The 23,162-nt window shown below is 37.3% G+C and overlaps 1 protein-coding gene across 1 annotated transcript in view; it reads left to right on the top strand.

The window, feature by feature from the left end:
* Window positions 1-23,162, top strand: part of KIAA0586 — a 73,687-nt gene that overhangs the window by 26,998 nt on the left and 23,527 nt on the right. The window contains exons 20-30 of the mRNA XM_080619411.1: window positions 3,371-3,567; window positions 3,770-3,888; window positions 4,181-4,365; window positions 7,101-7,260; window positions 7,843-8,068; window positions 8,577-8,824; window positions 9,343-9,419; window positions 11,823-11,957; window positions 13,888-14,068; window positions 16,541-16,677; window positions 21,743-21,830. Coding sequence (XP_080475537.1) covers window positions 3,371-3,567; window positions 3,770-3,888; window positions 4,181-4,365; window positions 7,101-7,260; window positions 7,843-8,068; window positions 8,577-8,824; window positions 9,343-9,419; window positions 11,823-11,957; window positions 13,888-14,068; window positions 16,541-16,677; window positions 21,743-21,830 — 1,753 coding nt within the window. The remainder of the gene's footprint in view (window positions 1-3,370; window positions 3,568-3,769; window positions 3,889-4,180; window positions 4,366-7,100; window positions 7,261-7,842; window positions 8,069-8,576; window positions 8,825-9,342; window positions 9,420-11,822; window positions 11,958-13,887; window positions 14,069-16,540; window positions 16,678-21,742; window positions 21,831-23,162) is intronic.

Below are 23,162 nucleotides of genomic sequence, written 5' to 3' on the forward strand. Positions count from 1 at the left end.
GTTGAGGGGCTCGATTGCCATGTTAGATGATTTTCTCACCTGCTGTCAGTCCTTTGTGCTCCTTTTTGTGGATGGAGACAAGCTTTTAATCATATAACCTACCACTGATTTGTTTTAACAGTTTTGAGGACTAATGCAATGTGCCCCCACCTGTAAAACACAAGCACTACCATGGGAAGAGGTGATGTGCCTTGTTCTCCCATTGCAACGTTGCTGTCTAATGTTTAAAGACCCAGAGCTCCACCTTACAAAGTAGTTGAATAACATGCTCTTATTGCAGAATAAGATAATTTACATGTAGACTAAAGCAGAAAAAGCTGTTACAGCTTTGATTTACACACCTCTTTATTTTTGATCAAAAAAGATGTTCAGGCTTTCTGTACAGAAAAAGTTTCCTATGGTCAGCCCTTGCAAGGACCCTGCCTTATTCCAGGCTGAGGAACTTGCTCAGCTAACATGAGCCCCGAACAGACTCTCAGAGTTACTGAGTCTACTTTCCAACTCTTATGAGCAGCCAAATTCTGTAGTACTTTTAGCAAGCGTACTAGGATTTAAGATTAGAGACTTTTTAGTCTCTCTAAACATGCCCTAATCGCAAGGTGGGGATGTGTTTCTCTTAATTTTTGCCTCTATTTTGAATACCACTGCAAATATATAACCTGCAGAGATCAGAGTAAACATTTTCCTTAATCCTGGTTTCCTGTAGATGTTCTTGGGAGCATTAGTTTTTTTACATGTCTAACTCTTCAGACAAAAAATGACAGGTGGCACATGCCACCCTGACCTTGCTTGTGAAAATTGCTTTAGAAATCTGTCAAGAAGAAAGCTATCAATAAATTTTGGATGGTTCTTATAAAGAGTACGTATAGATGCTTTGGTAGTGGAACAAACTTAATCTTTAGCGCCTAATAATTTCAAACCTTTTTTAATTATCTGAATGTAATTTGGGAAATAAAATTTTGGCTTGATACTTTATAAAGTACTGTGATTAATATTCAGATCATTTCTGAAAGGCTTTCTAATTTATGCTGTATTTTGATACAGAGTCATGATAGGTATTTTCAACAGTCTCCAGGGAGATAGAATAGAGAACTGAGTGCAGATAATTCAGGATTGGTCTACAAGGTGATATATGTGCAAATTCAATCTGTATAATTAAATACTGACTTATTTTTTTATTTCATAAGAGATAATATACCAATCCCAAATGAATGCAATTTTCTTTTGGATTTGTGCACTATTAAATATAAATATTTTTGCACAAAGTTCAGGAATGCAGAAGACCTGCAAAAGTTTGTCAGAAGTTACTAAATGTAAGACTTATTGTGTGTACTTTGTTTATTTAATCTATATGTTTGTATTTTGCATACTTTCAGCAGTATTAAATAGGCAACATCAAAGGAAATTTATGGAGTAATGCAGTCCGAAGAAAATGCATAATGAAACACTGGACAAAGACATCTTTACACTTGCTGTCAGAATGAATTATGGTTATGAATACATATATCCTAACAGAATGAACTGCTTATCAGCTTTCAAGGCATGCAGTATCGTTCTGCATTTAACTTCACTTTTTTATTTCTATGCCTAGAATGGTTTAGAGATCTTAATTTGTCACCCATATTCTGGTTTTGCTGCTTTGTAAGTTACAGCTTTTCTTTGAAGAATTATTACTATTTAAAGATCCAGAAGGATCCTGCTCCCCAATAGCAGTTGGTTGTAAAACCCATCCTGGGCCTATCTGACTTTTCAGTTTTAAGGTATTTTGAGGAAGGAGAGAAATATGAATTCTGATTTGGGGAAGGAGACAAGAAAAATGTTACTATTTTTTTTTTTCCTTCTTTCTGTTTTCAGTGATTTGTTGTTTTATTCATAGAAAATATATGGTGTTGGGTTTTTTGTTTATTTTATGGCTTAAAAGTAAATTTAATTTGGATAAAGGAAAATAAGACTTTTTTTTTTCTCCTTTCACTGTGCTGGAGAATAATCTTAGTAAGTGTAGATTTACAGTGAGCTCTTCTATGCAATGACACATACTTCTCATTGATAATTTAGGGCTTAGCTCTTCATCCCTTCCTGGCATGCCACTTTTTCTTCTTGGAAAATCAGACTGCTATTGGAGACATTTGTTTTTAATACTGTGGGTGAAAGATGCAGGTTCTCATGTATCATGAGACATTCTGAAGTGTTACATTATGATATGATGGGTTGGTGACTGCTGTGTATCTGCTTAGAGTGAAAAAGGAAGGTGGCATCTTTGGAAATAGTCAAACATTATAAGAAAGTTGTATCTCTCTACAAGTACCTGACAGGAGGATGGAGCCAGGAGGCTGCTGGTCTCTGCTCCCAGTAAAAAGTGATAGGACAAGAGGAAATGCCCTCAAACTGTGCCAGGGGAGGTTTAGAGTGGGTATTAGGGAAAACTTCTTCCCTGAAAGGGTGCTCAGACATTGGAACAGGCTGCCCAGGGCAGTGGTGGTGTCACTGTCCTTGGAAGTGTTCACACACCGTGTAGACAAGGCCCTCAGTGACGTGAGTTAGTGGTGGCCTTGGCAGTACTGTGGAATGGTTGGACTTGATGATCTTAACGGTCTTTTCAAACCCAGTTGATTCTATGATTCTATGATTATAATGCACAACGAGTAACTTCCGTAACTTTTAAGAAATAGCACATTAAATTCAATGTGTCTGTGAGGATCTTGTGTTTAACTTTCAGGAGCTGAAACTGATGGAAGTATAACCATACATGTAACAGGTGTAAATTATTAAAAACTAGTCTTCAGTGCTGGCAACTTTATTAGAGTAGTAGACTACATGCTTGTTTACTTTGGGGAATGTATCTTTTCAAATAGGAGACCTTAAAGTAAAATTTTAATTTCTAAAAAAAACCAAACCTCAACAAGACCAAAAAACAACAACAACAACAAAAAAAAAAAACCCAAAGAAAAAGAAAAAGGAAAAAAAAAAGAAAGAACCCAACAAGTAACTGTAGAAAGTTTTCTAAACTTTTTTTGGTTAAAGGAGGAGCATTTCTGGAGTATACATATTAAAGAAACCTGACTTATGTCACAAGTAAATTTCTCAAGTATTAGCACTACCATTGGCTCCCTGCCCTGTGCAGCACAGGCAGGAAATATGAGCCAAATCATGTTTTACTTAGCAGTTTCTATAGCTTTATGCCTCTACAGATTTATGATTTGCTAAGTTTAGAATTGCATCAGTTAAGTACAACATACTAAGAAGGGAGAATGTGGTTTATATGCTGTGACACATCTACAAATGTTTCTTAAAGAAAAAAAGTCTCATGGTTACCTTAATGACATTGCCTTCCAGAAACGCACCATAACTTAATTTACTACTTACTTATTAGGATCAGGAAGAGGAGAGGGATGAAATTCCAGAGTTCTGTGAGCCTCTTCTGGAGCTTAGTGGATGGTTTAAAGTTGCCTCACCAAAATACAATGGTCCTTTGTTTCCTCCGGTGGTTTCTGCTCCTCAGCAGTCTACTGATGTTTTGGATGAACTGATTCAAAGGAGAGAAACTATAGAAAACAGGTTGATAAACTGGTGAGTTGGAATACAACAAAGTGACAAGAGAATATGTATGGAAGAAGAAGAAATGACTCCATATAAATACCTTCCCTTTATTCTCATCACCTTCCTTCCTTTTTCTTTTGAGCTACCTTGCATTTAATGTCAAGAATGCTCTTTTGTGTTCTTCTAGGTGTCTTGGTATATGCTGATAGTTAAATAGGTTTTATTTTGCTAGGGTGGAACAAGAAATAATGGCAAGAGTTGTCAGTGAGATGTACCCAGTTCAGAAAGAAACTGTGCCCAGTGTTAGCACCTCAGAGAGTGAAGACAATGACACTGTAACCTCTGATATTGGTAAGTAGGAGTTATTATTCTCTTAATAGGTATGTAAAAAATTACCTTCCTTATATAAATGTATGATAATGGAGATAAATGCGTTTCTCCCGTGATGTCACTGCCCTGTGCTGCTGCCTTGTTTTATGATCCTGAGTTTCTTAGCTACTGTTGTTTACCTATCTGTAAAATAAAAAAGAAATCACTTTTTGCAAAGGAATGTTTAAAAGTGCATGGAGAAGGAAAAGAGTGTCTGTAGTACAGTACATGCATTTTAAGAAGTGGGATCGGGATGTGTGTTTTATGTTTTCAGATGAAGTTGCAGGTGGTGGAGGATTTCAGCTCTTCATCAATGCTGGCGTGCCTGTGGACTCAGAAATGATAAGTCATTTTGTAAATGAAGCCCTCAGTGAAACAATTGCAAACATGCTGGGAAACAGGCAGGCTCAGAAAGCAGTTCCTGCTACAAATGTGCTTCCAAGTACAATGGTTACGATGGTAAGAGTCCGATTTACTTAAGCTTTCCTATTGAAGTTCTAAGTGATAATTTCTTTGTGGCATGAAGGTTCAACTGTGCAAGACAAAAATGATGGAAAAAGACTGATGAATTGAATGTGCATGATTTGCATTTTTTGATTATTCCTTATTATACTCCAGCAAGCAAAAGATTAAACCTATTTCACTTTTAAAAAGTGTTGAAAAGGAGAAAAAAAAAATCCTTTGTGCTGCATGCAGTATGCTGTATTTATTTAATTACTTTAAGGCTGAGGACAAATATGATTTCTAATGGAAAGACTTGGTACTTAATTTCATGTTGCCAAAAGATTTCTCATATTATTTTCGACAAAAATAGCTATACTACTTTCTTGTGAAGAAATGAAATATGGAGAAATTAATTTCTTTATATAAGAAGAAATAGAGCGATATTATTTTTATTCTTGTGGGCTTGCAGCCATTCTTTCATATCTGTAATTAATACTGTAAAAATTAATACTGTAAAAAGTATTAATTCTTTCTAAGTTTTCAGTTCAGTAGTTCTCAGTAAATGCTTAAATGATTTGTAGAACTTCCTGTAATACAGGATAATTTTCTCTGTTGCCTTTGATAATCAAATGACAGCTGGCTCTTATTTTGAGAACATGGCTGCTTGACAATCTGGTGTTGTATAATGTCTTTGGGATGAATGTGGAAATTGCTGCACTTAGAAATCTAACTATTCAAAGCTTTGTCAAAAGTGAGATCAATTATTCTATTCTGCTATAGTGCATATAGACTGAAATATTACGTAGTGCCTGCTGTAGTCAGAAGTAATCATTTTACTGCTCTAAGCTTAAATACAGCCATCCTGCATCTAGAGAGCTCTTCCCCACTCCATTACAGATTGAGGAGCGTGTGATGTTAAAGCAGACTGTTCTTTGTATCTTGTTCTGATACTTAGAAGCCTCTTCTAGTAACCATTTTGTTTTTACTGATGGCCCTCGTAAGCCGCCTTGTTTCTGTGTCAGCTTAAACTGAAATGATCTTAAGCTGAAATGGTTGTTTCTCCTTACTATATATATATTCATTTGCACACTTCAAGAGATTAGTTTTGTCCTTTTTGGCCTTTGATTAGGCCAAATAAAGCAATCATCTGTATGTGTACCATTTTTCAGCTCTTGCTCATGAGCAGCACTTTTATGTTTTCCAGTTTAGATTTGTCTTGACCACAGGTAGCACTAGTAAGCTAATAGACATTTGTAATAATAAGGTAGTATGCAAGGTGTAGTTTCCTTAGTGTCTTAGTTCTCCTTTTTCCGCTTCTCCTGAGCTTATAGCAGGAGTTTTAAGTATGTAGTTTGTACATTCTTGATCTACCCCTTCTTGCTGTGAAGTTTCTTACCTAGAACTTCAGCTGCCCAGTTACTAAGTTCTTCAGTGTTCACAATGTCACACAGTTGTGTGTGAACTGCCAAATGAGGTAGCATGTCCCACTTCTGAGAAGAGTTTTTATTAACAATAATCTGTCTGAGGATTTATTATTCAGAAACTAGCCTGGAGGCCTTCCTTTAGCCCCATTATCTTGTTTTCTTTATGAACAGTCAGAGAACAGGGCTGGAAAGACCCTGGAAAAGTCCATCATATTTCTTCATAGCAGGCTAACCAACAACCATCGTACTTGCTTGTCACATTTATCTCCATCTCTTTCATTTTTCTAGGAACATCACAATTACATGCTTGTTTTAATGCTTTACTGTTTTGGCTGTTGCTTTCTTTGTATCTTCTCTTTAGCTGATTCTCTCATCATAAAATGGAGTCAGTACGATAATTTTATCTGTGTAATGAAATACTTTCTTGCTTAGCATGGTATTAAATGCTTTATTAAAATTAGTATAATCATATAATTAATATTTAGACTGGACATTGTCACAGATTCATTGAATACCGGATTGGAAGGGATCTCAAGGATCATCTGGTCCAACCTTTCTAGGCAAAGCATGACCTAGACTAGATGGCCCAGCACCCTGTCCATCTGAATCTTAAAATGTTGAGTGTTGGGGAATCTATTGCTTCCCTAGAAAGATTATTGCACAGGCTGATTGCTTTCATTGCGAAAAAATTTTATCTAGAGTCCAGATGAATCTCCCCAGCAGTAACTTGTGCCCATTGCACCTTGTCTTTTCCATAGGACTCCTTGTAAAAAGGGTTTCCATCATCTTCATAGCCACCTTTTAAATACTGTAACATGGTGCTAAGGTTTCCCCTAAACCTTCTATTCTCTATGCTGAACAAACCCAGTTCTCTCAGCATTTCTTTACTGAGAGGGTGGTCGAATCCTGCAACAGGCTTCCTAGAGAGTTGTCAATGCTCCAGACCTGTAAAAACTTGAGGTGTTTGGACAATGCCCTTAATGCCATGCTTTAACTTGGTAAGCCCTGAATTGGCCAGGCAGTTGGACTAGGTGATTGGTGCGGGTCTCTTCCAACTGAAATAGTCTGTTCTTTTCTATATATAATGATTTCCAACTGCAGTCATTCTAATGCATAATTTACTTAATCTAAGCATGCTGCCTGGTGCCACTTTATGTTTAAATGGAGGAATTGGATCAATGAAGCATGTATCTAAGCAACAACTGTTCCTGTTCTCTGATAACCTGCCTTTCTCTCTCTCTCTCAGCTGTCTCCGTGGATACTTGGAAAATAGGAATTCTGCATTGAGATAATAACTGTGGTTATGATTATTTTTTTTTCCTTCAGGAATCTCTTGTGCCTACTCCATTGCCAACACCCCAGGCCACACCACCACAAACACCACCTTCAGAAAAAGAATTGCCTCCGGTCAAAACTCCAGAGTCTTCTCTGTCTCTTACAGAAATGAATGGGGATGTTCACAAACATGAACAAATTAAAGAAACAGGTAGTGAAAATAGTAATTGAAGTTTAGAAGTTGCAAATATGCTTTAATCTACTGCCTTTAATTTTCATCTTCAAAGATGTGTCATCTCTCGGTAATATTCTTGAGGCTATAATTCAAGCGGGAACTCATGTAATACAAAAAATGTGGGCTAATTTGTATAAAAAGCAAACATCTTTTATTTGGTGCGTTAAGTTTGAAAATAGAACTGTTACATTTCTATTGTGTGTGTGATTTTCACCCCTCCCAGCTCCTCCACAATTTTTCACATCAGAAAAACAGCTGTATTTTGCTCCTTCCTGTATTTCTAATGTTAATTAAGCCAAATTTACACTCCCCAAGTAAAACAGCTTAGTTTTTAAAATGCAGAGCAGTCTTCCTTATTAAGGGAAGTAAGCAATTGAGGTTTTATTCTAGCTCCTTCAGATGCCAATGCTGTACTTAAAAGAAACTAGTCTTAATCTAGTCTTCATAATTATCAAAAGGTATCACAAAAACAAGTGCTTAGTCAAACTGACTAGCTCTCTGCCTGAGATTTAGTTCCTTCATTCCTTTCTGATCTGAAATTTGACTTTACCCATGCAGGAGCTGAGATTCCAGCTACCACTAGTTGTGTTGACACACCTGTGGTTACCCCTGTCAATACACCACCTAGAGCAACTACACCAAGCCCTCCTGCCTTAGAATGGGTCTCCAAAGCTGCAAAATTGGAAAGTCCGAAGCTTGCAAACCCATGGGATGATGCAGAACTTCCTCTGGAAGAAGAGAAACCCAGTCCTTTAACTGAAGAACTATTCTGTCCTAAGGCTGTGTGAGTTGAACAGGCTGCATGGTTTTCTCATTTCTGAAAAAAAAACCCAAACCCCAAAACATATATCCTCAAAAGTCAGTCGAAAGAAATGCTAAATGTGTATCAGGAGGCATTGATGGATTCTTTTCTTAATTGTTTTCTTTGATTTTGGAGAAAAATGTGGTATCAGGACCTTTGTCAGGATTTATCAGTCGTTACTCATCATCTTGGTGAACTTTGTACGTAGTAAATTTGTATTGTTACACGTGTCAGTAATAGATGTAATGGCAATGAAATATTTCTATTATTTGAGTGGGAATGCACATGGTAATTTTTGGTTATAACCAGAAACTAATGAACAATGTTATTTAACCATATTGATTCTTGGACTACTCTGTAAAATGCTGTGCTCTTTAATTAACAAAAAAAAAAGAACTTGCAAATTAATTTTTCAGTATTGATTAAAAACCTTAGTCTATATTTTTCAATGCATTTTGGTGTATTCATGATGTACATTCTTACACTGTAGTGAGATGTCGGTGGCTAATGATGAGGAACCGGAGGCCTTGATTTTACCAGCTCAGCAGTCGTCAGTGAGCCCCTTCGCATCGCTTCCCTGCAATCTACAGGTTCCATCACCTGTGCCTACAGTTAGTTCTGGGCAGTCCACACAGCAAAGCAGCCTTACGCTCACAGAAACGGAAACCGAAACTGCAGACAGACCCATTTCAGAAGGAGAGGTACTCTTCAGCTATGGACAGGTGCTGGCTGCGAGAGGTAACTAAGCAGACAAATCTGTGGAAACTAGAATTTGGATTAACTATTTTTTTTTTTCTTTATAAACTTCTCTTGCAGTCTACTGAAGTTACATTTCATACATTTTCTGATAAAACTGCAGGCATTAACCTGGCCTTTAACTTTCAGTTCATGGTTTTGGATTTAAGAGACCTCATGTCTCTCTTTTTTGTCTCTGAACAAAATTCTTGTTAATGAAAAAAATTTAAATCTGCCCTATTGTCATAAGATCAACTTGGAAAATAATTGGGGCTCTCTTGCACCAGTAACTGGGGCTGTCTTAGTACCATGTGGTACCGAATACTAAGTTTTTATTGAAAGAAAGGTGTAAGAGCAATTTTCTTGGAAGCTGAAAATATGTCTTTGTAAATGCACATCCGGCAGTAGGAACTTCCAGCTTTACGAAAGCACTGTGTTGCAATTATTAAAGAATGTGGCCTTGGCTTTCTTTCATATAACTTGCATGTTTTTTAGCATTTGTAACTTAAAATATTTTTCAGCCTTAGGAGGAGGAGGATTGTGTCTTCCAAACCTTGCTGAGAGCTTAAGTAGTACTTTACGAGATGCCAATGAAATGGTAAGGAAATGTTTCACAAGGAAATGGGGTTAGTGTGGTATTCTACCATAAGCATCTTGATAAATTGGATGCGCTTTAAACATTTTCACTTACAAACTTTTTGAATTTATGGTTTTAAGCTGTACACTTACAAAGAAGGTTTGAATTTCAGAGCTCCAAAGGAAAAAACATGTTGTGCAAGCCAATTATATTTTTTTAAAAGGCTGAATGATTTATATACTTCTGTAGGTGAGAGATAGCTAATACGCACTTTAATTTCTTTGTTGTTTTCAGTTTTAAGACATCTTAAAAAGAACAGAACATTTTTATGCTCTGAACTCTTTCAGCTTTGAGCCATCTTTTAATTAATTGTGTGCTTAAATTATTACAGTAGGTTAGCTGAGGCTGGAGTTAGGTAAAGCTGCATAAAACTTCAGTATAGTTTCTTATCTGATGTTTGCTTTAGTCTGTTGTCCTGAAAGCCTCCCAAGTCAAGGTATTCTCCATTCCCTTTCTCTGTTAACACTCTTCCTTTTCCTCAAATGCTTAGACTTCCCCTGTCTGTGTAATGCCTCTTAGTAGGGCATAGCTGTCATATAAATAATTGCATCAGGTAGAGCAATACCATATTTAAACTAAACTGTTTTCTTTATGACAATATTGGTTGGAAGGTAGCTCCATAAGGATTTCTAAAAACTTCAGGATGGCCTCCACATCTTCTGGAAGATGTTCAGATAGTTGAGATCTGCCATGAGGATGAAGACTTGGAATCATGAGACCCCTGTTAATGTTTTGTGGAAAGCCTCCTCTTACTTTTTGTTGGTCAGGTGCTCTGAAGCAGACTTTGCCCACAACACCCCTAGTGTTCCTTTCCCCTTTGATCTTGACTCAAACCATCAATAAGCACATGGATGTCTGTGAATTCAAGGAATGGTTTGACTTAGGATTGAAAATTGGCTGAGCCACTGGCCTGAAAGGGTTGTGGTCAGTGGCACAAAGTCCAGCTGGAGGCCAGTCACTAGCAGTGTATGCTAGGGGTCAGTACTAGCGCCAGTGCTGTTTAACATGTTCAGCAATGACCTACATGATGGGACAGACTGCATCAGCAGCAAGTTTACAGGTGATGCAAAACTGGTTTTGTACATCAAAGGGTTATGCCACCATTCGGAGGGACCTCACTGGGCTAGAGAAATGAACTGACAAGTGCCATGTGCTACAACTGAGGAAGAGCAAGTCCATGCACCAATACATGCTGGGGGCTGACAGGCTGGAAAGCAGCTTTGCAGAAAAGAACATGGGGATCCTGGCGGACAAGTTGAATCTGAGCCAGCAGTGTGCCTTTGTGGCAAATAAGGCCACCATCATCCTTTGCTGCATTGGGAAGAGCAGGTCAAAAGAGAGAGTTCTTTCTCTTTACTCAGTACTGGTGAGACAGCGTTTGGAGTACTGTGTCCAGTTATGGGCTTTACAGTACAAGAAAGATAAGGATTTACTGGTGTGATTCCAGCAAAGGACTACAGAAATGATTAAGGGAGTGGTGCATCTGTAATACTCAGAGCTTGGATTGCTTAGCCTGGAGAAGACAAAGCTCTGGGAGGAACTTAGCAAAGTGTATAAATATCTGGTGGAAGGAAGTAAGGAAGACAGAGCCAGACTTTTCTGAGTGGTACCCAGTGAAAGACAGGAGACAGTGGGCATAGATTGAAATTCAGGAAATTCCTTTTAAATATAAGAAATGTTTTTACTGTGGGGGTGGCCAAACACTGCAAGAGGTGCTTTCTTGTGCAGTTGGGTTGGACTAGACAATCTCCAGAGGTCCCTTCCAACCTCAATAATGCAAAGTTTAAATGTCATTCAGTAGGAATCCATTTTTCTCCCTGGGTATCTTCCCAAACCTTTCTACCATACATGGCACACTTCACTTGTGTGTACTTTCCCATCTAATATCCATGATTTCATTCATGTCGTAGTTGTGAGACAGTGCTCTCTGAACTTGCAGATCTTTCTGTCTGTTGTCCAGACTTTGCCATGTGAGCGTATAAGCACCTGAAGAGAGCATGCTACTCTTGATCAAGACTGTGAAAGTTCGTTTTGTGGGCTTCCCTTTACATGCCTTCTCTGTCTGCCACTCTCTTAAATTCTGGTCTTAAGACTGTTATCAAGAGAACCTAAATTTAAGTTCTTTTTAACCAGGTTAGGCTCTCTAAGTATTGCAGTCTTATGGATCAAATTAAGACTCTGCATGCCTGTGGGTAAAAGAAGAAAGCAGTGTGTTGTCAGTTTGCTTATTTTTAAATGCCTAGATTTTAATGACACAAGTTCTCAGTGTGGAAACTAACAACTTTAGTTCACAATTTATGTTCTTCTTTAATAGTAAGAATGGTTCAAGTTATATATTACGTAGATTTTGTTTCTTTGTTTTAGGATTATGATCCTCCCAGTGAAGGGCAAGTGGTGAGAAGACCAGATAAAGGCTATCACAGGGATCCTGTCCTGACTCTTTTAGCCAAATTAAATCAAGCACCTCTTGCTGCACAGGAAGGAATATACCATTTGGAGGTAACTTACAGTCATTTTCCTTCCAGTACAGTAGTTTTGAAGTGATGCTTTCCTACTCAAAAGTAATATTTCAAGCTTATAATTCCTGTTGGCTATAGAACAGGTTCATACACTTAATTCCCTGCTGGAAGTGATCCCACTTCTGTTGGCTTAGTTCTTGTGTAAAACTTTTAAAACCACTGAAGATTAAGTGTTGTTATAAACAAAACTGTAGTATCACACATACCTAGTTTTCAAGGTGTGTATGTGATTGTTCCAGTGTACCAGATTTGTTCTATTGATTTGAGTACCAGGGAAGTTTTCTGTCTCTTGAGCAGTATAGGTGGTATGTTTAACAGTACAAGTTCACTGCACTTAACAGCCATCTGAGAGTTTTAGGGAGGTATGAAGAAAACTCAGCAAATGTTTACATGCACTTTCGCACATGCTGTTGATACTGATCTTGGAACAAAACCTCAAAAATATCCATATCCAGATGTCAGAAAAAACAGACTAACAGAAAATTGTAACTACTGCATAACAAAGGATAACAGTCATTTTTTGCCACACATTTAAGTATTTTCTATGTGGAAATTAATAGTTTGAACTGGGAGTCTGTTCTAATCAACATAGCTAGAGGAATGTTTAAAATAAGTGAACTTTGAATACTGCAATATGGTTCATCAGCAGTTTTATTTATGGCAGATCTTGCTTTTTGTGCTTTTATTGTTGCATATGCAGTTTTTTCTATCTATCTTGGTCAGTTTAGTTTAAATAATTAGTAACTTCACTCACCTCCTTAACTGTTCCTTTGTCTGTCTTTATTTTGCTTAATAAGCTCCAGTAGATGGACTTAGTAAAAAGCTTTCTACAGTGTCAGCTCTGAGTTTGACTGTATTTGTCGTGACATTTTCTCATCGGCACTGCCGATTACAAACATCTCTAAGTTGCTTTTTCCCTTTCTCGTACTTACGGACTACTCAGTCTATCCATACTAGACACTAACAAACTTGCCTCTGAATATGACAAGATGTGTGCAAGCATACTTTCTCATTTGCAAGAGATAGAATATTCTCCTAGGTATTACTAGCTTTGCCTTCGAATCATACTCTGCACATGTGTGTATGTGTATTCAACCTGTTTTCCTGCATAGAAACAAGCTGGATTTTTTTTCTCTTAAGCTTTGAAAGTCAGAATTCAGAGAACAATCCCTATTTTAAGTGCCATCCAAACCTACTTAAAAATTAAACTTTTTATCTGACATGCTCTACAAAAGAGCATCAGAAGCATTTACATGCTTCCAGTACTACAAGGTCAGGCAGTCAACAATGGCTGTATGTGTAACATTAAAGATTCCATGTGCTAAAAATGTAACTTAGGTTCTAATCATGTTGGGACACCACTACAAAAAAAAAAAAAAAACCAACAAAAAAACCCCAAACAAACTATGTTCTTTATCTCTAAGTGATTCTTTTCTGTCCAGTACTGATAAATATAGGTCTTATTTTCAAACCCAGTTAGGTGATACCACCTTGCTTTCAGTTTTCTTTATTCAATGCTAATAATATACTATTACTACTAGTAACTACTAGTTACCCCTGGGGAGACTGAGGTTGGACACTAGAGGAAAAATTTTCACAGTAAGAACAATCAGCCATTCAAATAATCTCTCCAGGCAAGTGGTGGGTTCCCCAACACTGGACACTTAAGATTTGGCTGGACACGGTGCTGGGCCACCTGGTCTAGGTCATGCTTTTCCCTGAAACGTTGAACCAGATGATCCTTGAGGTCCCCTCCAACCTGGTATTCTGTGATTCTATATGACTGATTCTGTAGACTTAAGTTTTTATATGCTTTAAGGGTTAATGTGATTAGATAACTGTGTGTGGTTTTGGAAGAAATACGTTGCTGTTTTTTATATCTACTGTTCTGATGTTGCTGTTCTGTGTAGGATTCTGATGATAGTGTTGGGCAGCTCAGTGAAGGTCAAAGACCAAGGCTGACCAAAGCAGCAGAGAGAATCCTAATGGGACATTCAGTTTATGTGGACCATCCAACAGCTCAGACTTCTGAGAACAGACCACACCGGAGATTCCGTTCTCCATCTCCAGGGCAGCTTGTCCAAATTAGAGGTACAATTAGGCTGTTATTTCTTCTCTGTGATATTTATGTGGATTCTGAGGGTCTTCTACAACAGTATCTGAAATAATTTCAGTGAATATGTTAAAAAAGCAAAATTAAAAGTTTATAGGTGATCTCTGCAATTAAATTATTTGCATTTCTATTTTGAGAACTGAATTTAATTGAAGCCTTGCCTTCACTCTCCTTTGTCTATAGTATTCTGCAATTTGGGCAAAAATCATGGCAAGTACCCTCTTGCCTATAGAAAAGTTGACTTGTAAAATATGCATTTTATTCTTTTAAGTCAAATTCAGTTCTCAAAACCACTTAATTTAACCATTCTTGAAGTCAGTTTCCATAGGACAGGTATTAACACTGGCAGTTGAAGATCCTTCTCTCTGTCCCCTTACACAGCACACCTCATCATTGGTTTTATCCCTCCATCAAGATGATACTGCAGTGTCTCATAATGGGCAATATATTTTAGCTTCATCTATTCAGAGGCTGTAGGGATGCTGGGGAGGGACTATTCATTAGGGACTGTAGTGATAGGACAAGGGGTAACGGGTTCAAACTTGAACAGGAGAAGTTTAGTTTGGATATAAGGAAGAAATTCTTTACTGTAAGGGTAGTGAGGCACTGGAATGGGTTTCCCAGGGAGGTTGTGAATGCTCCGTCTCTGGCAGTGTTCAAGGCCAGGCTGGACAGTGCCTTGGGTGACATGGTTTAGTGTGAGGTGTCCCTGCCCATGGCCGGGGGGTTTTAACTAGATGATCTTAAGATCCTTTCCAACCCTAACTATTCTATGATTCTATGATTCCTATGGAAATTCTTTTTTCCCCAGATGAGGGTAGCTGAGGCATACACATGATGGCTTGCACAAAGTATTGCAGGGATGAGTTGCTATGGTAAAACAATAATTTATTTCTTTGCAGTTTAAAACAGTCATGTAGCCAATGCTGTATCCTTCCTCTCCCTTATTTTTTAGTCCCAGTTTGTCTGTTGTTATCTGAAAATCAGGTTTAGAAGTACCTTCAGAAGAAGGTATGTATAGGGGAAAGCCCTGTGCTTTTACATCTGTAATAATCCAATACTGAGTTGAATTGCATTCTGATGATTTTTAACTTAGCTTCTCTCCCTGCCCACCAATAAATACTGTGCTGAACACCGGCACAGTATTCATTCACATTGCTGAGGAAATAACATTGTAGGATCTGCTTTCAAAACAAGATTTTCTTCATATTAGAGAGGAACAGAAAATCTTGTGTCCGAGTCCTTTTGATAGTGAAGTCAACACTGAATAGGAAACAATCTGGTTTTGGAGGTGGGGAACAGGGTGGAGGAGGAAGAAATGCTCTGTTATTGTTTCCACTATTCTTCCAAATCTTTTTTTATCTGCCCACTGGTATGTGAGATTGTATGTCCTTCAGTCTATTGCAGGTTAGGACTAAGAGCTATTCTTTGATAGCCACAAGAGTTACAACATAGGTCCGTAATTTTATTTTATAATTATGTTTAGGGGTAATATTAAATAAGTGCTACACCAGTAGGTTTCAAAGTTCACATATTTCAGGGTGTGTATCTCTCTACATTTAAGCTTGCAGTGGATGATCAGTTTCTCTGTCAGAATGAGTCACAGATATGTCTGTACGTATTCTGGGGATTGTGTGTCTATGGGTATCTTCAGTTTTGTGAACGGTTTTTATTTGTATCATGGAAACATGATGTCTATTTATAGGATGGAGCAGGTGTTGTTTATGTAGGTATATAACAGCACCTTGATCAGTCTTTCATTTATAAAGCCTTGTTTTCAGTGCCTAAAGTCATGAACATAAAAACCAACATGCAAATGAAATGTGGCACATATAGTCTTAAAGTGAACAATAATTACAGTTAATTAAACAATGATTATAGTTAATTAGGCTTAAAATTAATTCTTTGGCTCTGTATGATAGCAGGAGGCTAAAGTTAGTTCATGAGCTGTCAGTATGTTTTTTGTAAAGATGCTTTGCACACTTGCAGGCTGCAAAAACATGATAAATGGTGGATTATATAGCAAATTATCCCTTTTAAAAAAGACAATGTGCCAGTTTCTTTTAATTCAGACAACAGTGAAACATTTTCATGAAGAAGCCTTTCCAATCTCTTTCCAATATGTGTGCTAAAGCTTATAAAGCATATAATGGTACAATGAACTATACAGCTTTGAAGTTACCATAAATGCTTGCCATGTTAGAAATCTACAGATGATAAAACTGATTAATTTTTTCAATTTGCAGACATGTATTTCTTATTTCTTTTTCCCCACAATAACAATTTAAAGGTTATACAATGAGCCATGTAAGGAGGAAGTAATTCACTTTAACATTGTGTGTCCCATTGCTGAATCTTGAAAGGTTCCACATCTTGCCACGAGTTGACTGGAACATTATTGGTCCAGTCCATCAAGGACTTTTTTTATTTTTATTTTTATCTTTTGGCAGAAATTCTTGGAGATGAGGGTACAGCTCATGGTCCAATGCTTATGGCCGAACTGGAATCGCAATCAGTTTCAAATCCTGTTCTGCAAGCAGCCCAGTCAAGCCGCAGAGAGACATCTCTCTCAGATGATCTGTCCCAGGTAAACCTAAGGATCTTTTCTACGACTAGTCAGAAAGTGCAAACTGAAACCTAGGAAAATAAATTTTCCTGTTTCACCATGGTGACTGACAACTCAGAACTGGTGCATTTAAGAGACACATTCAGCTTAGAAACTGAAGTCAAGATTTCATGTGTGTAATAAAAATGATTGTGTTTACTGTGACAAAATCCTTACAATATGCTTACTATTAGGGTCAGACCTTTTACTTTTTCTGTGCTTCGTCACAGCTTCACTAGTCTCACAGAGTCTAATACTATAAATACTCAGTTCAGATGAGGCATTCCAATGTTTTAGGGGCACAGTGCTTCAAATACAGAAGAATAACATGATGGATATATGGGAGAAGAAGCAGTAACAGAGGTTCGGTCTCATAGAATCATAGTTAGGGTTGGAAAGGACCTTATGAATTGTAACTCTTTTTCAACATTTCAGGAGCTTCATTTTTCCTATTAGGAGAAGGGTTAGAAAGGCAGTAATGATGATGTATCTCAGAATACTTGAAGGTAGATAAATACCCTATTAATTTCTGCTTGAAACCTGTAGGGTTAATCTGTTGCTACTTTATTAGTGTGTGCTGTTACCTAGAGATTATGGTTTACTTGCTAACTAAAGATAAATTTAATGGTGAGTGGAAAAAGCTGAAAATGAGGCAGGAGGCTGCTGTTTATTATGATAAGCTTCACAGTGTGTTTGAAAGTAGTAATACACTTACCTTAGTTGCTATGTTCCTGGATGCATTCTGTCCTTCCCTGATGTTCTTTCAATGTTAAAAATAACCTAAAGTATCGTATGTTGACCTGTCTTGTGGTTTTATGTTTTGGAGCTTTGATGTCTGTCATGCCGCTGGTGTCTGAGCAGTTCTTAAATATGTCACTTCAGATGAGAAAAAGGATTTTAAATGTTATACCTTTTTCACTTTGAGACTATCAGAACATATTATTTCTTTGAATGATTGTTCACAGGCAAAAGTGGATTCTATTAAAGCACTGTCTGTTGGAGTGAGCTCATATCCTTGTTATTGCTTCACAAGCCAAAAGTAAAAAGGACACAGAGGGTAAACCATGTTTTCTTCTTTTAGCACCATTAATTGTGGTAAATAACACAGTGATACCTACATCTTGTGCTCTGGAGAATTAGCTGATTTGATTAGGATTCATTTTTGTTTGCCTGGGTCCAGGCAAATGATAATATACTATGTGTAAGTTGCCTATTACCCATAGTCTTACCTATGCAAGAAGTGTAGTGTGATCTGACAGTGTCTTTCATAGAAAATATACAAATAGTTATATATTATCTTTAGAAACTTTCTTGCATCTGAACCCGTAGGGTGGGGGTTTTTGCCTGCTGATATGTAAAACTCATTCTTCTTCCAAACCAACCAACCAAACCCCTGAACTTTATGTGGTCAGTTTTGGTTTTTTCCCCCAAACAAAAGAATCTCTTCCTGTAAGTGGGTGTTCCTGATGTAAGCCCATGAGAAACATCAGCCATGTTTCTCATTGGCTAACTTTTTAGTTTTCCTGTGTCGTGACCATACCTTTAAGTATACCTTTAATCACAGAAAAGGTCTATCCTGGATAGGCCAAAACCACGCTCCATAAGATCTTCTACTAGATCCATATATCCTTTTCTGGAAGAACAACAACAACCAAAAAATGCCTGTACCAGATGACTTGAAGGCTTGTTTTGACAGCATCTATCTACCATGTAACAATGATGATGAACTTTTCCCTTAGTTTCAATTAGGGATGGCATCTGTCTTCAGATCTGCAGCTTGATCTGCTTTGTTATCTGCCTTTAGGAAACAGATTTTCTTGTAATATAGTATCAGCTAATAGAGCAAGAGATACTTAAGCTTCCAGAATGATTCACTGTATGCAATGTTTCAGGCAATAATCACCTTAAACTTCTTTAAAGATTTCCACCCAAGTTAGTCACTAACTCTCACATCAGTTGTTTCACATCTAAATTTCAGCTCTAGGCAATGTTTGCCTTCATTGAAATGAAACTGTGTCAGCTATGTACAAAGCCAGAGGATGAGTCTGTTTAGGAGCAAAACTAGGTTTTTCAGGGTGTTTGCCAAGAGATCTGAAAAAATACATGGTATTTCACATGGTGTCTGGCTGGGCCTTGGGTTTGGTAGACCTTTGTTCTGATGTAACTGGGGACAATCCTCCTGGATCTTAGGGTTTGTTGTGACAAATCTTAGGTGTGTTCTGTAGTCTGTCTGAGCAGGATCCTCATTTCAAGGAGGTTGTGGGCAGTGATATGGAGCTGCCATATACGTGCTGCTTGTTCCTTCCCTGGGATGGGTGTGTACCTCAGATTTTGGCCAAGAGAAAGAACACTGTCTTTTCATGTAGGGCCGGAGCCTTTTAGTCATGAAAAGTGGAGTCTGTGTGGTCACTTGCTGCAAAACAAATGGCTTAAGTCATACAGGAATTTTCTTATCTACACAAATTCCTTGGCTGCTGCTCCATTTCTGGCATTGGATTTTTTTGAGATTTATATATACTTTTAGCCACTGTTAGACAGAATGCCAGACTAAATGCATCTTCAGTTTGACCCCTTCTGTCCATTCTTGTGCAACCATACAGGAATTGACTGTTATTTGTGGCCTCTTTGTCCTTGTGTTTTTAGCATTAAGAAGCAAAAGAATGACTAGGAGGAAGCTGGGCTCTTCCTGTTCTAGATGAAGCATTTTGAACATGGGAGGTACATGAACATTGAAGTCATATTTGTTTGGCTAAACATTTCAAAGATGGTTAATCTAAATAATTTTAATACCCAAATGCAGTGTTGAAATCTTAGAAAACCAGTTGCAAAATATTTTCATAATGTTCTTATACAAGTATGAATGTTTTTATACAATCAACATTTTTTAAGTGGGATTGTCACTTTGGTATGTATTCTTATTAGGTTTTATTTTTAGTATTTCAAAATACATGGTGTTTTTAATCTTCTGGAATGAGTAATTGTAGGCTATGAATCTATGTATTATCTCTCAACTTCTGTTTGCACCTTGTTTCAGTTTTAACTGATTTTTGATTTGTCTTATTAAAAATCCAAAACAAAGAAACACTTCAGATCAACTCACGAATATGCTGTTGTGTTGCCTACATTTAATGTTCTGTAACAGTGGTGGCTTTCAATCACATTTCCATGAGGCCCTCCTTCTTTCAGAAAATCATCTCAACTCTTTTATATCTTGTCAGCTTTAAATGATGAACAGAGTTGATCAAATCGTGGTATGTAGAGGTGCCAAATTTAGTACTAATCCTAACTGGTCTGTCTGTCCACATAGTGCCTTGTGCAGATGGTAGCTAGATCTCAGATGCGTGTAGGCATGTTCATTTTTGTCAGCTTATGCTTATCATTGTGTTGATGAGGTTGTGTTGGTGTTTGTTAGAAATTATATGCTATCTACTAGTGTAGTCCTTTCTGTGCTTTGTTTACTGGGGAGAGTAAACAAGCATTGAGGAAAAGACGGTGGCTGAATGGCTTATGGGTTTTTTTCGCCCTGATTTTTGCCACACTGGCTTAAATGATTGTTAAGCACATGAGCAGCAGTGTCATTGCTGTTGAGATTTCTGTTATTGTAGGAGACAGTTGTTAGATGAAAGAAAAGGGAAGCTCTGATTGTATAGCTGGCACCATGCTTATTCTTTGCCAGACATAAAAATCGTCTTCTTTTCATTTATATTTTTGGCTCTTAGTTTCAGTTGTGGCCTCCACAGTAGTGGAGGGTTTCTCTTACAGAACTGAAAAATACTTTCCTATTACTTCTTTTTAGCTTTTTGGGAAGCAAAATAACCACTGGTACTTTGTCATCAGATCTTCAAGAGAACAGCAGTGCCATTGCTTCTCAGATAATTTTCCCAGAATTCATACAGTTATTCTGTTCATCGGCTCCAAATGATCTGTGATATGCAAAAATTTGTGATCTTTCTTGTGTCCCTCCTTCTTTAGGAATCTTCATTAAAAAAACCCCTTTATATTAATCTACAGAATGAACAGAATAACTGATGAAATCAAATTTGTCTGTCTTAGAGAATCATAGAATCACAGAATGGTTTGGGTTGGAAGGGCCCTTAAAGCTCATCCAGTTCCAACACCCTGCCATGGGCAGGGGCATCTTCCACTACACCAGGTTGCTCAAAGCCCCATCCAACCTGGCCTTGAACACTGCCAGGGATGGGGCAGCCACAGCTTCTCTGAGCAACCTGTGCCAGTGCCTCACCACCCTCACCGTGAAGAATTTCTGATATCTAATCTAAATTTACCCTCTTTCAGCTTAAAGCCATTACCCCTTGTCCTATCAGTACAGGCCCTTGCACAAAGTCCCTCTCCAGCTTTCAAGTGCTTAAGAATGCCTAAGTCTTCTATCACTCAGTGTTGCTCTTTTCACGTTTCCTGTCTACATGTGGTAGAATGTCCCTGGGCTACGATTCCTGTTCCAGTTAATACATAAGATAACAAATGTACTTGACAAATATGATGTCTGCCTTTTTAACATGCAGAGTGTTTGTTGCTTCTAAGAATCTGTTTTCCTCAGGCATTGTCGCAGACATAGCATAGAAGAACATTTCAGGAAGAGCAGAAAATGGTTTTTAAAACGTGGTCATAAATTTTATACTCGGCATTGGCTTTCCAACCTGTGTGCTGAAATTTTTATTTTTCTTTTCAACTTTCTCTTTTTACTTAGGATAATACCTAGGAAGAAGTCCTGGGTATTGAAGAAAGCGAGAGAAATCTTATGTTCTTTCTGCCACATACTTTGAGTAGAAATTGAAGGTCTCCTTGTGTCTTCAGGTCTAAATGGCACTTTGCCATACTTCCTGCTCCTAGGATGTTTGTCTAGAGGAAATAACACTGCAGTAGGCTAATTCAGATTGAATTCTTTTGAAGTCAAAAGGAAGGGAGAACAAGTGCATATCCTTTAATGAGTCTTTAAAAATCTCTTTCTTGAAGCTCCACAAAGTTTTGACAGTGCTTTTACATCAAAAGGTAGATTTGTAATATGATTTTAATGTTTGATATATAGGAAGAAAGCCAAGGAGCTGCACAAGTTGAGACTGTGAAACCCCGAGTTATTTATGTGAGAAGGAAGTCTGAAGAGATGCAACGAGAAGGTAAATCAATGTCAATAAGCAAACATAGTTCTTTCAGTTAAGCACATCAATTTTAAATGTTGTATACTGATGGATAATAAAGTTCTGATTTTTTTTTCTTTTTAAATTTAGTTTTCATTACTACTGAATTCTCAAAATTTCCAAATGTTCATATATAGTGTCTATAAATCTACATGATATTGTTAAAGTGCACTGAAAGGATTGGAAAGGTATCTGCATGTAAGTCGTCAGAATCCTTGCAATTAGGTATTTTCTTAAATGTTTGTTTGCCAAGAGCATTACAATATGCATATTATGTAGTCAACTGAATCTTAATTGCTTTAGAGAATGCTGTTCAGCAAACTAAATATTCATACTCTTGTGATAAATGGGAGTGGTTTATGTGCATAAGAAAATGCAAGGATATTGGAGAAGAACTGAAAGATAAGAAAAAGTTAAGAACATGCAAATGTGAGAAAAAAAATAGAGCTTTTCAATGTTAAAATGGCCTATTTTGAGATGGGCTTCAAGCTAGTATTTAGCAGCTAGTGACCTTCTTTTGTGAAGGACACTATGTGTTATCTATGCATAACTATGCTATTTTTTGGAGATTACTTAACAGTATTTGTTAAAAACATTAAGGATGTTGCATGAGAAGGAGAGAATATTTTGTTTCTTGTAGTTCAAGTCAGTGTTGGAAAAACAAGCTGTGCATATTACTGCCATATTTAATTGTAGCAGATAAGAAGTTTGTGGAGGTGGTGGGGGAGATACATGGCAGTTTTAGTGTTACGTGCTAAGAACAGGAATCTAAAAACCTGCATGTCAACAATATATGCAATTATAATTGCTTCACCCTAGTATAGACCAATTCTTCCTTCAGACCCTTTAAAAATAATTCCTTGAAATTCCACCTTTTTTTTTTTTTAACATCTAATTGAATTATAATTCTGATGGAATTATTTTGTTCCAAATATTTCTAAGTTGTAAGAAAAGCCCTAGGTCAATGTTATTGGTCGTGAGACTTAAGACCCATCACGGTTTACATATCAAGAAAGCTATGAATAATGTAAAGTTATGAATAATGTAAAAATGTTATGAATAATGGATAATTAGTCAAAAAGCTTACAGAACTGAAGTGGCACACCTTAGTGCATGTGTGTGCTTTGTTGTAGGCACATTTATCAACATGTGGTTTTAAAGTGGGTAAATAAAGACCTAATTTATTAAAAAATGGGGGCTAACTCTAATATTAGTGGAAAATATTGCAAGAAGAACTGTGTATTTCCTCTGGTGTTCAGAAAATCCAAATTTCCTCAGGAAAGAGAATTCCTAATAAGGTTAGCGTGACCT

This window comes from Psittacula echo (genome assembly GCF_963264785.1).
Source record: "Psittacula echo genome assembly, chromosome: 5".
Classification (NCBI taxonomy): Eukaryota; Metazoa; Chordata; class Aves; order Psittaciformes; family Psittacidae; genus Psittacula; species Psittacula echo.